The sequence below is a fragment of the Cucumis sativus genome, chromosome 2, assembly GCF_000004075.3.
Source record: "Cucumis sativus cultivar 9930 chromosome 2, Cucumber_9930_V3, whole genome shotgun sequence".
In the NCBI taxonomy this organism is placed as follows: Eukaryota; Viridiplantae; Streptophyta; class Magnoliopsida; order Cucurbitales; family Cucurbitaceae; genus Cucumis; species Cucumis sativus.
Genome location: NC_026656.2, coordinates 13,290,215 through 13,306,938, shown reverse-complemented (window position 1 = coordinate 13,306,938; position 16,724 = coordinate 13,290,215). Strand labels below are relative to the sequence as shown.

The 16,724-nt window shown below is 29.3% G+C and overlaps 1 protein-coding gene across 2 annotated transcripts; it reads left to right on the top strand.

Moving 5' to 3' along the window:
* Positions 1–7,146: 7,146 nt before the first annotated feature.
* On the top strand, positions 7,147–13,121 carry LOC101218559 (synaptotagmin-1). 2 transcript variants are annotated; one of them, XM_004146991.3, is made up of 12 exons: positions 7,147–7,396; positions 8,209–8,307; positions 8,460–8,510; positions 8,606–8,729; positions 10,010–10,128; positions 10,217–10,318; positions 10,797–10,871; positions 11,328–11,404; positions 11,492–11,738; positions 11,841–12,191; positions 12,549–12,680; positions 12,775–13,121. In XM_004146991.3, the coding sequence occupies exons 1-12, from the start codon at positions 7,286–7,288 to the stop codon at positions 12,904–12,906; spliced, it is 1,620 nt and encodes a 539-aa protein (XP_004147039.1). In that variant the 5' UTR covers positions 7,147–7,285; the 3' UTR covers positions 12,907–13,121. The 2 variants fall into 2 exon arrangements, with proteins under 2 accessions (XP_004147039.1, XP_031736483.1); XM_031880623.1 differs by lacking the exons at positions 7,147–7,396; positions 8,209–8,307; positions 8,460–8,510; positions 8,606–8,729 and adding an exon at positions 9,385–9,875.
* Positions 13,122–16,724: the final 3,603 nt, after the last annotated feature.

Genomic DNA, 16,724 nt, shown 5'->3' with positions numbered 1-16,724 from the left:
TTTGATTTAAAGTGTAAGATAAGGAAGAAGGATGGGGTTCCACAATTTGCATGGCGGTGATTAAGCATTTTATAGTACCAAACGCAAACTCAAACGCCTCCCGCTTTGTTCCATCGCCGACGTCCGAAAACCCTCTTTGCCACCTTTGTTTTCATAATAAATATAAATATCAATTGAAATTCATAATTTAATCTATAATTTATAGAAACAAAAATAAAATCTTTAAAAAAGTGAAAAAGCATATATATATAGTTTAATTGAAATTTGTTGAAATAAAAATGAATTTAATATTATAATTTGAATTTAAAATGTTAATTCTACATATGAATTTTTTATTATATCCCAATTTTATTACGCGTGTTTAAATACTTTTTACATTTTTTTTATTGTATTTATCATTAGAAATGATCTATTACACTATTTTAAGAAATGGACAATCATAATAAATGTATAACTAAAAGTTTAATTGTCAGGAATTTAATAGATAATCATGAAATATTTTTTCTAAGCACTATTTAATGAGAGTAAAATTGATATTTTTGTAATAATTTAATTTAAATTGATACAACCTTATGTAAAATTATATTTTTATTTAAGATATTTTTGTTTATTATGATTATTTCAGTAAATTTGGATTAAAATTGACTTTAAACACTAGAGTTAAGATTTATTAAGAATACAAATACTATTTTGACATATGAGAATATAATTATTAAATTAAGCAAACTCGGAAATACAATTAAAAAATATTATTTTAATTAAAAATTTAAGTTAAAACTAGGTTATTTTAAATATAATAAAATAAAACAAATATTTACAAAATTATCACAATATATCTAATCTATTTGATATTTTGTTATATTTGTAAATATTTGTAAGTCGTTTAATTAAATTTTTAAAAATTATATCGATAATTATTTGGCTTATTAAGTTTGGGGTTGTTTCTTTTTACCATACGGTTTTTCTTATTCTTTTTATTTGGGTTAATTAGTCATTTCATTTTTTTTATTTTTTAAAATTAGACATATATTATGTTCGTTGGTTTACCATGATCATGATTTGCATATTTTTAAGTATAGTTGTTGAATTATTGTGTGAAATTCTGAAAACAAAAACAAATTTTAAAAACTATTTTTTAAATTAGTTTAGGAACTTTTAGTTTGGTTTTTGAAACCATTAATAAATAGTAAATAACAAGTTAACAAAATTTAGAGGTTAAAATAGTTTCTATATACATTGCTTAATTTAAAAAACAAAACAAAAAAAATCAAATGATCTTAATATTTAAAACTTGATTTAATATTTTAAAACAATAAATCAGAATAGTATCTATTAAGTATGATAAAAATGGATGATTCAAAATTTTGATAAACTCAACCTTACCCACATAATCTAAATTGTTGTATACATCTCTTTTTAATTGAATTGGTTTATCATTTCACTTAAAATTGGTAAACTCAATCAAATTGTTAAAGCTTAAAAGTATTGTTTGTATTAACAATGAGTATGTGTTCTTAATTTTTTGAATTGTGAACTCTTGGTTCTCCAACTATTTAAACAATAGTAAATTTTGTCTTTCAAATGCAAATTGAAATTTAATTACTAATGTTCCTAGTAGATTTTAATAACATTTAATTTGTGTAATAAATATTTGAATTTATATTACATTTGGTATAGTCTACGATGAGTACAATCAATATTATATTAATAGTTGATCCTTTTTCTCGATCGTTGAAACAAGTTATTCTTTCAAGTTTTCTTGGATCTTCAATTGTGGTTGTAAAGTCTTCAAGAAAGAATGTCTTTTAAGTCTTCAATCTTTAGAGTCTACCTAATTCAAAGCTTTAATTTTATGATATTAGACTTCAAGAGATTTACATTATTTGAATATTTTGATATTTAAAACTTCGATCTTCCATTCTCCTTTCTCTCTCCAAAACGAAACATTTTTTTTAGAGTCATGTGAACTTGGGCTTGAATAGTCTTCTGATTTAAATTTCGGGGCTTAGCTTTGGTTGGTATTTTGGCCAAAAAAAAAAAAATACACGTGCCATTATTGCCATGTGGAACAAATTTGGAACTAATGACAATTTAACATCGAAGATCAAACTATTAGTCCTAGATTTTATAATTTGTAATTTTGTCATTCATTTGAGAAACAACGTATTGATTTTGTGGTTGAAATAGATTTATTGTTCCATACCCAATTCAATTATGTTTTTTAAGAGTAAATTAATAATGGTTTTATAATATTAACTAAACAAATAATCGAGTAACCGAGCCAAAATGTTTCACGATTGGACCTAGTGTTCAATTTATTATTTAATAACTCAACATATAATTGAATTTCTAAACAATAATTATCAACCCAACTCAACTTCCTTCACCGAATAACTAAATGCCCATAAAAATGTTTGGTTCTCTAAATAAGTTATAAAAAAAATATTTATCTAGAAGTTGAGTATGGAAAATTATTTGTTATTTTATTAACTATTATTAATTAACTTAAAAGAATATTATAAAAAATATATCAATGAAACAGTAGGTAGAATATACATGGACGTGTTTGATTGTAACTCTCGACAAATAATACTCTAATCACTTTAATTCATTTGTGAGATGATGGAGAATTGAAACTCAAACCTTGGAGTCAATATCATCCTGATATACCATTTTAGCTAATTTTGACAAAATGTTATTATCTTAATTCTTAAGGTAAGTTTACGAGAATCTTTATAAACGAAAAATGTAAACCTGCTACATTCCTATTTATCAAAATTGGGAGTTTTTTTTTTTTTTTTTGGATTCCCTGTTTTCGCTATTCGATATCATTTTCCTTCCTTATCACGTGATTTACATTATATCTCTCTCTTTGTTGTTATTATCATCATCATCGTTACTTTTGACAATTTGTTATTTTCTCACACCTTAACCTTTACCTTTAACTTTTTTATTATTCGATTTTTTTTTTGTAGTCTATAGATTTTTAGTTTAATTTCTATTTTATTTATAAGTTTTAAATATTTCAAAATGTTACATGATTTACCTTCAAAGTGTGAATTTTATTTCAAATTAATTCTTAAGTTTCAAGATTTACGCTTTTAACCTTAATTTTCACTAAATATACTCACTTTCAGTGTTAGACGTTAATGTCTATTAATTAATTTAAAATGATTATAAAGTTAATTTTTAAAATGAACGTGATGAAAACGAGTGACACTTAATTAGTTATAGTTAAAGACAATTTTAAATATAGCAAAATTTCGTATTTAATATCAATAGAAAATTTTAATATTTTATTTTATTTTTCAACGGTGTTTCGTAATTTATAATAATTTTTCTTTGTTATAATTTTTTTAAAACTAATTAATAAACAATAAGATAGTTAATAAGCATCAACACTCGAAACTTTAAAACAATTGTTTAACGAAAATTTGAAACCACTAATAATAAATCTCGATTGAGTAAAATTATAATATTTTAAAATTAAATAAAAACTAAACCTAAAATAAAGGTTTTTTTTCTTTTTTCTATTGTTGATTAGATTTGTTTTGCTATTATTTATACAAAGCACTATTTCTCAAACTTTTCCACCAATAATGAAACCAAGGCACTTGTTACTATAAACAATATTTATTCCATTTGAGTACTCTAATGCAGCTGTGATTATACCAAAGCATTTGAATAATTTATTACCCTCAATTTGGCTGCAACCCAACAACAACTTCATTCATCAAATAAATCCAACAAACATCAAAATATTCGTAAAATTACATTTTAAGGTAATATCTATCACTATATCAAGGTTTTTATTTTACGGTCTGAATATCTCTTTCTAAAATTTAAAGTATTACCAACTAAAGTTTACAAACTAAATTGTTATAAAATTTAGAACCAATAATATTTGTTAACCAAAATGTTATCATAAATTTAGTTGTTACTATTAGAGACGTTCGCGAATGAAGCTCTTCTCTAATTCTATCCCTGCTCATCAATTCATTTTCCTGATTTGAGACAAATACTTGTTATGTAAAAATTTAAAGTAAATGGTTGGCTAGTATATAAATTACTCAAATGCTCAAAGTTAAAAAAGAAAATAGTTATCTATCTAATTATTAATTTATTATAATTCAAATATATTCATTATTGTGACCATTAAACAATACATCTTGAAAATGAAATATAATAAATACAAATAACACGCCTTAAAATTAAATTATTATAATAAATATGAGAAAAACAAATAACAAGACGGGGAGGTGACGATTCTCGTGTAAAAAACCGACATGAAGTTATCGTACGTGTATCTCTTAAAGCTGTACGCATAATTCAACAATCATGAGGTCTTTTCTTGTAGCTGGTCCATTCATAAGTTTTTCCTCGATTCATCTTTCCATGAATTGCTGAAAATGAAAATAAGTTCATAAAAATTCAAGATCTAATAAATCAAATAATTCAAAATTACTTTTCAAATTACTGAGTTTTTGACTCCCGAATATCCAATTGATTAATTAATTCTTTATAACGCATTTTATTTTTCTTTGATAAATAAGAAAGTAATCGTTGGCGTTTTCCGAGAATTTTACGTAGACCTCTTTGAGATATTATAACATTTTAGAAAATAAATAGATTTGACAAATACTCAAATGTGAGTGTTTCAATTAAAAGTTGACACACACTTATATTCTTTAATACCAACAAATTTAGCATAGATATTGAGACTCTGTATGTGTTATATAATATATATATATATATAGCGAGAAAATGAAAAGAAAAAACAAGAATCCATCCAACGAAAAATTTCCATCAAATTTGCGTCTCTCACCCTGAAGTGTACTTGTGAGGGACAATTTTGGAATATCGCCAATGTCGAAGACTTCCGTATTACCGTTATTTGACAGTTATCGAAGTGGGCCCACTCTTAATTCTTGCCTTCAACTACCCTCCAACGTGGAGCATCTGTAATTCGCCACGTTTCTCACATGCCACACGACCTCACCCCAAACCTTTTTTGTATTCTTTTTCTTTTATAAATATTTTTGTGCTAATTTATAATAATAATATTGTTTTAAATAATAATAAAAAAACAACAAATATATTTATAAATATACAAAATTTTACTTATCTTTTTTAAAAGATGTTAAAAATATATTTTAGACTGTTAGAAGGGCAAAGATTACATGGTAGTTGGTAAATGTTATTTAAAAGTCTATAATTAATTAACTACCGTTTGCTTGATATTTATCGTTTTTTTTATTTGCTACCATGTTTACTGTTTTTTATTAAAATAAAATAGTTTATGTACAAAACACATATTATTATAACATAAACTAAAATAATCTATATCTCAAATGCAAACTATAATAACTAGCTGTTTGCCTTAAACACATCATATTAGTTACTTATTTTAAGAATACGTTGAGCTTACAAATTTTCAATAATACATCCAAACCTAAAAACATGTTTTAAAAAGTTCTAACACGATGTTAATATATGGACCTATCTCATCAATAACTTTGAACTTTCAAATTTTGCTTTAATACTTTTATGACTTACAACATCGGTAAAAAACGTTTAAGTCATAAGGTCATTCGATGGTTCTGTATTATTCTTTTGGGTTTTTTAATATAGTCTAATCCTAAATTAAAACGGGCCATTGTTAGTATTTTAAAATGAACAAAAGTGGAACAGTGTACTAGAAGAGAGAGTAAGAGGGTACTTGAGACGTAAAGAGAGTAAAAGTGTCCATGGGAGGACTTACGTCGTTTGCTCCTACCCATTTCATTTCCTATCCTCTCTAAATTTCCCACAGGGATTGGTTTCTTTTCGAGAAAATTTTCTCATTTGGATACTTATTTAAAAATGACTAATTACTTAAAACGTTATATCAACATTTTTTACTTCCATATTTAAATATCTTACTCAAAATATGTAATTAAAATTTTCATTTTCCCTAATTTCTAAAATTCAAATTCATATCACGACAATATAACTTAATAAAAATATAAATAAAATAAACTAAAAAGTGATATATAATTTTTTTTTTAAAAATACATTAGACGACAAAAATATTTAGAAAAAAACTGTCTATGATATCTTACACCTTTTTTTGCATATTGAAAATATGACAAATATGACAAGTAATTAGTGATATCATATAAATTATATTATCATATTTTTTCTTTTGCTATTTTTACAAGTACCCCTATAATATATATATATATATATATATATATATATATATATATATATATATAATTAGTTTATACATATAACTATTGTGCATGATAAGCTATAGTTACATACATCAAAATTAGATACATGCATAAATGAAGTGAGGCACGGGTGAGGAATATAATCCTCATCTACTTTTCAAAATATTTTCTCCTTTCACATCTAGTCATTTTCAACATTAATGTATATAAATAAGCATGTATCAAGGATATTAAGTATAACACTTAGATTGTATATTAGATATATCAAGTGTTACGTTATACATCGAGTGTAACACTTATTTTAATTTATTATTTCAAAACCACTCATTTACTACCACATTTACTTTCATCAATTTTTATTTGTTACAATATTTACTCTTTGTTTTAAAAATGGGACACAATTAAAATACAAAAATCGATAAAATATAATATTAAAATAAAATAATATATAATGTAAATAAATAATAAAATAAAAAACAAGAAAATAATTAAGTAATTGTAAATCTCCAATTTCTCCCCTCTTTCTAATTTTTTTGTATTTATCTCCAATATTGTTTATACTTGCCAACTTACAAAATGCTACTATTCATAGACAATTTGACTAGGATGGAGTGAATTAGATGGAGTATTTTATAAACAAATATCATGAATATGGGATGGTTGATATAAAATAAGTGGTTATTTTTAAAACTATAATTTAGAGCTCAAAAACATGAGTATGGTAACACAAACTATGTAAGTGATAACAACCCACTTTTCATAAAGGAGAATAATAAGTATGGTTATTTATGTCACGGTAGTCTCAAAAGTATGATTATCTTGGGCCACGTGTAAACAAAATTTCAACCCCATCTCTCTGATTAATCCCTCTTGTGTTCAAAACGTGACAACGAATCGCGTTTTCTCGGTGGATTACCAAATAAGAAAAGAATTTTCCTTTTCCTTCCTTTTACCAACTTTCAAAAAACTTCTCAATCAAAGTAAACAAGAACTCATACAAACAAACCTCGCCGGCCGAGCACGAGGAAGCCGGAAGTGGGATCCGGCTCCGACACACACGGCGGTTTGTGATGGGTTTTCTTAACGCCCTTTGGAGCATTTGTGGATTCTCCCTTGGGATTTCAGCTGGCTTCATCCTTGGTTATTTCTTCTTCATTTATTTCAAACCAACTGAGGTGAAGGTATGTTCTACAATGCTTCTACCTACTGATTCCAGTCCCTGTAACACGTAACATATATTATTCTACCTCAACTCATCATCAACTAAGTTTGGTTTAACATTACTATTAGTGAGCCTTAAAAAACCTTGTTTGATAACTAAGGTTTTTCTTTTCTTTTAAATTTAAATTTGGCCAATTAGAATTAGATTTTGTTTGGATTTTGACGCATTTCTAAAATGTAGGAAAAATATTGAAATATATAAAACTTGGTTTTGTTTGTTTTCTTACCATTTCTTTGGCATAGTTTTAGTTAGTTTTCAAAACTAGACATTCAAGTTCACTAAACTCCAAAAAGAATTTTTAAGTTTCTCATTTTTGTTTTTTAAAAACGTTTTCGTTTTCAGAACCGTTTTCCAAACCACCCTACAAAGTAAAAGTAAAAACGGAAAACAAAAAATCAAATGATTATTATCTATGAAAGCCTAATAAGATCTTGTTTGATATTTGAATTTTTTTTTAAAAAAAACATATGAACTCATACCTAAATTCCACAACAAAAACAAAAACTTTTACAAATCTATTTTTTTTTTTTTTTTGGTTTTCAAAGCTTTTGGCTTGAATTTTGGAAACACTTCGAAATAGTAATTAACAAAACATAGAAACTCATAGGTAGGCATCAAAGTTTACAAAACTCTATTTTTCAAAAACTAAAACTAATAAATGAGATGGTTATCAAAGGAAGGTCTATTCTTATTAGCAATGTACTATTACTTGTATGCTTTTTGTTATTTTTCCAGATTTTAATTTAGTTTTGTGTGTTGAGGATGTCACAGAATCCTGAAATCAAGCCATTGACTGAACCCGACCCGGAAACTATGCAGCGGATGCTCCTCGAGTTGCCACTTTGGGTGAAGAATCCAGATTATGATCGAGTACGTAAATACTATAGAAAATGTTTTTTAATTAATCATTGATAATTAAAAAAAAAAAAGATTCTGTTTGTTCATTATGGTGTTTAGAAGTGGTAAGGAGTTATTGGAGTTTTTCATGGCTAACAATCTTTTTTTGTATCATTTTCTTAAAGATGGATTGGCTAAACTCGTTTATTGACTATTTGTGGCCTTATATTGATAAGGTACTTGTTTTTTATTTTATTTTATTTTAATTATTCTCCTTTTCTTTTACTTTGTCATCAGTTTAATTTGTTACATTGTAATCTCTGTGGCTTAGGCAATTGCCAAGACAGTAAGAACTGTTATTAAGCCTATAATTGCTGAGGAAATTCCCAAGTATAAGATCCAGTCTGTTGAAATCCAAGAGCTCACGCTTGGGTCGCTTTCGCCGACTCTTCAAGGTTTTTCAATAATTTATGCTTTAAACTCTTGTCTCCCAGCCTCCTCCTCCTTTTTTTAATATGCAAATGAAACATGGTATTGTTTTAAGATGTTCACTCAAATGCTAGAAAAATTTGCAAACGAACACTTTTATGAGAGTTGTACGACGAAGCCAATCTATGGTTAAACTCATTAACTGCTTTGGGAGTGATTTTGAAAGGGTTAAACACATATTTGTCATGTTTTAAATCACTTTGGAACACATCTTTGATGAAGAAATTGACACAAAAGAAAGAGACACTCACTTGGAAGGAAGAAACTTTTTCTAAGAAAATTTTCAAACAATGGATACTGTTGGAGAGACCATTTTTTTACTCTCAAAACACTCACTCACTTTTACTCAAAGTTTCTCATTAACTCTCTTGTTCTTTTCTTCCTCTCTTTGCTTGCTTGTTTGGTTTGCTTGGTTCACATATGAGGATCACACCTCCTATGTATAGGAATGAAATCTTTGGAGCCCGAGTCAAAATATTTCTCTAGAATTCTAACTATTGTAGATATTTTTAGTCTCATTCTTATCTAAAAGAACTCTCTACAATTCCTTAACCTAAATAAAATCTAGGATATTTCTAGATTTTTTCTTTCAGATATTTATTTACATAATTCTAAGAATTTAATCTACACATTAATGTCATATTATGTATACTTCTAGACTAGTTAGTGTTGCTATATACTTTAACACATCTTTAATCACTCGTAACCAATTAAGTGTTTAATTTTACACTTTTAATCGCATGATTTTAACTATTCTTAGAATCACTCTGAAATATGACAAAACACTCTTGAAGTTTGTCATGGGTCGTTCACTAATTAAGCAAATCTGATAGTTGTTCTGTTTAAGAACAGAAATCCGATGGGACACTGAGAACATGGATAATACATTTGTTCTAATATGTCTGCCTGAACGTCATGATGACAAATTAGTCCCGTGCAGTGTTTTTTAAAGTTCAAGGTGCAATAAAGCGCAAGTCTTTTGAGCCTTAAGCACAAGGCTCAGAAAGATCCCTATGCACATGTATAGTTGAGGTGGAAATATGAAAAAGAAGATCCCCAAGCACAAGATGTTTTGCCATTTAGCCTTATTCCTTGAGTCTTGCCTTTTCAAGGTGAGGCGCAAGACTAGTGTCGTGAGCCTAGGCGTGGGCTCGAAAGGGCTTTTTGAAACACTGTTCTTGTGAGTGTCTTGAATTGAAAACATTGTTTGGTGCAGAGAGTTTTAACTCAACTTTGTTCTTAACAGGTATGAAAGTGTATGAGATGCATGAAAATGAGTTGATATTGGAACCAGCAATTAAGTGGGCAGGAAATCCCAACATCATGGTTGCAATTAAAGCCTTTGGATTAAAAGCCACTGTTCAGGTGAACTGTACATTTTTGGATCAAAGGAAATGTTTGTAAGAACTGAGAACAAGTTCTTATCTTCACTCCCTTTTGCTTTTGTTGAAAGATGGTGGATCTGCAAGTTTTCGCCATTCCCCGGATCATCTTGAAGCCACTGGTTCCAAGTTTTCCTTGTTTTGCAAACATTTCTGTCTCTCTTATGGAAAAGGTTTGTGATTGTTTTTAGTTTTGCGAGGAGCCTGTAATGTTTTTACAGTCTGTGCAACTAGTTTAGTTTGAGAAGGCAATGTTTAGATTGTTTTCTTGGTCGGGCCTCGTAGCGTTAAAGAAATGTAAAAATCTGCTATGAAGAGGAGGTTTAACATGGCCTTATATATATGGTTAATGTTTCTAAGATAAGATGATTGCCTATTCGTTTAGGCCCAATTTAGAAATTAAGTAATCTGATATTTCTTAGGAAATTGTAAAGAGACAGAAAATTTTCAGAAACAGAGAACTAAAAACAAAATGTTCATCCAACAAGGACTGAATTTCTAAAAGTTGGTGCTATTTCATTTGAACTACTTGTTCTTTCTGTTAACTTAGCATTAAACCTAACTTCGAGAACGGTGGAAGATAATTGTTCAGTATTTTTTCCCCCTGTTTCTATTTCAACATATCTATCAACTATCTCTTACGATTTGCAGCCACACATTGATTTTGGACTAAAGCTCATGGGGGTAGACCTTATGTCAATACCCGGTCTTTATACGTTTGTCCAGGTATGATGCTTGTCAATTTATCTATCTTGATTTTCATTTCCATCTCCCTCCATTCGAAGGATGACCATTAAATAAACTGTGTGTTTAGGCTTCATTTGGTTGTAACCGTTTGGTTTTTAGTTTTTGGAAATTAAGCCTATAAATTCCTCTTCTACCTCCAATTTTCTTTCTTTGTTATCTACTTTTTACCAATGTTTTCAAAAACAAATCAAAGGAAATTAGTTTCTATTCTTTGAAATTAGCTAAGATCAAACTCTTTTACTCAAGGAAAATGAAACCATGTTAAAATGTTGAGATAGAATAGACTTTATTTTCAAAAACAAAAAAATGACAAATTCAAAATGGTTACTATACGGGGGCAATGTTTATGCTTGGGTTTCATGAACACCTTCTCTATCAGAGCAAACTTTGTCTGTTGCATATTTATTATATTTCTTTCTAAATTCACTTTGTTAGGAGCGAATAAAAGATCAGATTGCAAGCATGTATCTGTGGCCAAAGACTTTTAAAATACAAATTCTTGACTCTGCCAAGTATGTATATAGTTCTCCTTGTGAAGTTTTATTAAAGTTTTCTTTCTATATATGGATTGGACTAATCTAGTATAATTAACTTTATAGAGCCTATAAGAAGCCTGTGGGAATTCTTCATGTGAAAGTTGTTAAAGCGATGAACCTTAGAAAAAAGGATCTTTTAGGTGCATCAGATCCATATATGAAACTAAAGCTCACCGACGACAAGTTACCTTCGAAGAAGACATCCGTGAAGCACAATAACTTGAACCCCGAATGGAACGAGGAGTTCAAGTTAGTTGTTCGAGATCCTGAATCCCAAGCCTTAGAGCTCCATGTTTATGATTGGGAGCAGGTAATTATTCTTTACAGCTTAAATAATGACCGTGTCTAAGTCGACATGAACCAAAAGGACAGCCTTGAATCTCTTAAAATGTGGAGTTAAAATATATGTCAGATTGGGAAGCATGACAAGATGGGCATGAATGTTGTACCTTTGAAAGATCTTCCTCCTGATGAGGTGAAAGTCTTGACTCTTGCTCTTAGAAAGAAGACTGATTCGGATGGCATCGAAAACGAGAAGGACCATGGTCAGGTTGTAGTTGAACTTAAATATAGACCATTTAAAGAGGATGAGATACCGAAAGGTTTTGAGGAAATGCACGCAGTACCAAAAGCTCCTGACGGAACACCAGCCGGTGGCGGTTTGTTGGTGGTCATAATTCATGAAGCTGAAGATGTTGAAGGAAAACATCACACCAATCCATTTGTAAGGATTTACTTCAGAGGTGATAAGAAAAAAACTAAGGTATATGTCAGTCAATGCAATTTCTTTATTCACTTACATAGAACAAGATTGTTACTGAACATATTAGGTCACAACACTCATATAAGAACAAAACTTAACAACTAAGGCCAAACCCATTTGATAACCATTTTGTTATTAATCTTCTCTTCTTGAAGTCTATACTTGTTCGCTAGGAGGAAACACTTGAATTTTGAGTCAATTAATTAAAAGAAAGAAGCTTTTAGAACTACTTTGCTTTGGTTTTTCAAAACTTAACTAGATTTTGAAAACATCCTTAGAAGTACATAATAAAACAGTCATAAAACAGAAACAAGAAAACCAAATAGTCACGATTTTTTTGACTTGAAAACCTTGCAGCGGGTGAAGAAGAATAGAGATCCAAGATGGGAGGAGGAGTTCCATTTTGCACTAGACGAACCTCCAACAAATGACAAATTACACATAGAAGTTATCAGCACTTCTTCAAAAATAGGTTTGCTGCATCCGAAGGTAATTATCAATAAAACATTACCAAGAAAACCAACAACTAATTTACTTAGGTTATTGAGTGAAACTTAAAAATATTTTTTGATTTGTACTTTAGGAATGTCTTGGCTATGTGGACATCAGCCTGTCGGATGTGGTGGCTAACAAAAGGATTAATGAGAAGTACCATCTCATAGACTCAAAGAATGGACGCATCCATGTTGAACTTCAATGGAGAACTTCCTCATAGATAACTTCTTTCGTGTTTGCATTCGTTTATTTGTTTTTTGAGCTGTAAATTTCGGGTGTGTTTTGTATAACTTTTGGACCAGTGAAAAGTTTTTTTTATAACCTGATTTACGTAAGAACATCAACAATAATGTTAAGAATCAAATAAGGAGATAATGTGTGATGCATGCTAGTAGTAGCAGGCCAATTCCATTGAAAAAGGTTGATTTTTCTGTACCTTCTCTAGTTTCAATTGGATTAAGTTTTAGGCTAGCAAAGCATGTAGTTTGATAGAACAAAATGGACAGTAAGGAAAGAGCGTAACTATATGATCTACTCTACAAGCTGAAAATACAGGTATGTGCTAATGGAATTAGAGGATTTGTATATATCATGCCAGTTCTAAACCTTGGTTATTCAAAGCATAGATCACATTTCAATATAATGTTCATGGTCTTTTGGAATCCATAGTTTGCAGCTATACTTGGCTGGATCCTTGGGAGAGCTAATGTTTGTTAGCTTGTTGATGTATTTTGGTTGTTTGGTCGTAGACGAACCTTATTAGTTGATGTCCAAAAACATTTCTTTTGAAGGGCAAATTCTCAAAGGACAACGTTTCATTTTCTTCCTATCTTCAGATGAAGACATTATTATAAAACTTTATTCTGCAATTGTGGTTCATTTTACAAATGTATGAATGTGGAAGGCCATCAGCCACATGCAATAAAATTATAAAAAATACATGTACTAAATAGCAAAATAGCAATGTCAATGGACTTATTAGCAAAATGAAAAAACAAAATGTCAATTTTTCAACCCATTTCAGCACTTCTCAATTTCCCTTCCATTGAAGTAGTTGAATTGTATCCGTAAATCTCACATGCTACCCGGTTTGAAAAATTAATTTGGTCTTTACCACATCCCTCTGTTCTTGATAAAGTTCATATATTTTTTTTCCTCAACCACTACTGTGCTTGAACTTCAGACATATTGTTGACTTTTTACCTGACATGTCAGTAATGTCTAACGTTTCCCACCAATCTCCTCATTTCAATCTCATGCAACAAATAAATAAAACAATAATTTTATAGAATAGACAAATAAATAAAACACTTTTCGAGCCTAAGCAGGTAGATTTTCACAGTTTGTCAACAGTATATTAGCTATGTTCACAAGCAAATGTAGAAATCGATTTATTGTTAGAGAGTGCTCGGTCGTTTTAAGTGTAGATAAAATATCTAAGGTATATTTATAACAACTAGTTAAATTATAACGTGGAAGCGGGTTAGGTGGGCAAATGTCGAGTTGGGGGGAGATTGGATAAGAGAGATTGAAAGGTACATTGTTGACAACTACCTGGAAAGATCCATTTTCACTCAAGGTGTATTATCTGTAGTGAAAGTATTATATATATATATATATATATATATATTATTTTTGGGAGTCCTGTGATGCTTTTGGGAACAAAGAGATTAGATTAGGTTGGTAGAGAGGGGAGGGCAATGGCATGTGGATCTTATGAAATAAAGTGGGTCAAATTGAGGATGCCAATCTCCAAACATTGCACCTTTTCTCGCCATGGTAGGTGCTTTGGTCACATGCTATGTAATTGTTTGGAGTCCATTTCAATCATAAAAGTTTTGGTTTTTTCAAGTGAACCAACAAATTTAAACGGTAATGTTTGACATATTGTTGTGACTCTGAGCAAGGTTTGGTTGGTCAAGACATATATATACGTCTTTGACCAAGCGAAGTTTGTTGGAATGCATTGAATTTGTCATATTGTGCGAGTGACCAAACAAAGGTTGGTAATTGAGGTATACGAGTGACACACCTTAATTGGGGCTTGAGCGCAACACCCTCCAAATTTAAGTTCTAATTTAAGTTGTATTGTATACACATAATATGTTATTGTTTAGCAGGATGCTACATGTAAACTCTTTGATAATAATAATAATTCCTCCCTACTCATGAACGTAAGTCAAATTAGAAAATTATACAAAGATTGACGTAGGTGATCAATTTAAGATTTTGGTAAATATAAAGAAAGACACTCAAAGTAAGTCATAAAAGTGTTGCACTGTTATAATTAACTTAATTGGGCTAAAAAAGTTGAGATCTACCGCATTAATTTGTCAAAGTTATAACAAATATAATCATATTCAATGTGGAAACTAATTTTGGTACAAGAACATGTGTGAATGTGAAAACTAGACTTTAGTATAAGAACATATTTGAGAGTATAAATATATTATTGGTGCTGCAAATGTGACAAGGAGAATAATGAAATAATTAGTATATTAGAGTTTAATATTTGTTTAAGAATTTTTGAAGTAAAAAAAAGATTACAAAAATGTTCTAATATAAGACATTTAAGTAGAAAAAGTAGAAGTAAATGAATTAAAGAATAGATTATAAAATTGTAATCCAAAATTGGGAAAGAAAAAGTGACAATGTTACCTACCTAACTAACAGCAAATATTTATACATAATAATGGGAACTATATGCTATTATTCCAAATTATGCGTAACTAAAATAATGACAAATGAATATTAATTAACCACAATGATTTTAAAAGTATATGACAAAAAGTGGAGGGTTCAAAATCTACATGTTTGGAGGTTCTTTGTTTTTGGGTTGGGGGAAGGAACAAAAGAAAAAAAAAAAAAAAGGAGAAAGGAAAAACGTTAAAATTGAACTTTCAAATTTATTTTGTAGAAACGTTGTGTATATATTAAAGATGTACTTTTTATCGTTTGGGAGTTCAATTTCTACGATGACAATTGCTAAATTTAGAAGAATTTTTACAAGTGAAGGTATGGAGTCTATAGTGTAAGTGATTTTTTATGGATTAACTTATTTTAGCAACAGTAGATCCAATGTTTAGAGAGCAATAACACATTACAAAACTATAAGTGAAGCTACAAGACATCAATAGAAAGAGAAGCAAATGCATCAACAAAAAAAATTGTCAGATTACTATTGATTAACTTTAAGTGAAAATCTTTTTCTCAATCTCGGATGTGGAGATTAGGAAAAAGATGGATTGTGTGATGGAGTAAATTGAAAAGAAAGAAAGAAGAAAAGAAGGGAGTGAGATGTAAAATTAGTTGTGTGAATGAATGATTTAGCAAAGAAAAAGAAGAAATACAGAAGAAGGGTTTAGGGTAGAATTAAAAGGTAATATGTAGGAAGGTGGGGGCCATGGCCAATCCCATGTATATTCTTTGGTTTGGAGAAGGGTAGGTGCCCCACATGTGGAGGACAGCCAAAGAGGTAGGTAAGCCCTTTGAGGATCATCTTTCATTCCTCTTTTTTCAAATACCTCTTGCACATGACTTCCACGTGCTCATGTGCTGGCCCTTTCTTTCTTTCTTTCTTTATTTTCTTTTTAAATCAATCCACCTAATTATTTTTGAATTTCACTTCCCTCCTTCATTTTTCTTTTTTAATTTTGTTTGACTTTTAATTCTTTTTAAAAATATGTTTTATAACAAAGTTAATTAGGAACTACTTTTACCCACTCAAAGGTGATTTTTAATCCAGTTTTTACTAATATAAATTAGTCCAATTCTCTAACACATCTCACCAAAGATTTAACATTATTAATCTATGGAACAATACCCAATGACAAATAGTGATATTGTTGTTTAAAAAGCAAGTGATATTGACCTACTAGGATAAATAAATATATATTGTCTAAAATTCAACAAACTCTCAAAGATCTAGTTTCTACTTTGGTTTGACATTCAAGTGGTCGATATATTCCTTTTCGTAGGCAACTTAGATTAGTTGGTCGTTTAGTCTAATTCTCGTTTGTCGTTTTGGTTATATACACC

Excerpts from the sequence above, each read along its gene's own strand:
- LOC101218559 (XM_004146991.3), top strand. The coding sequence starts at position 7,286 with ATGGGTTTTCTTAACGCCCTTTGGAGCATTTGTGGATTCTCCCTTGGG. Across the intron at positions 8,308-8,459 it reads AGAATCCAGATTATGATCGA|ATGGATTGGCTAAACTCGTT; the intron begins GTACGTAAATAC and ends ATTTTCTTAAAG. Across the intron at positions 8,511-8,605 it reads TGTGGCCTTATATTGATAAG|GCAATTGCCAAGACAGTAAG; the intron begins GTACTTGTTTTT and ends TCTGTGGCTTAG.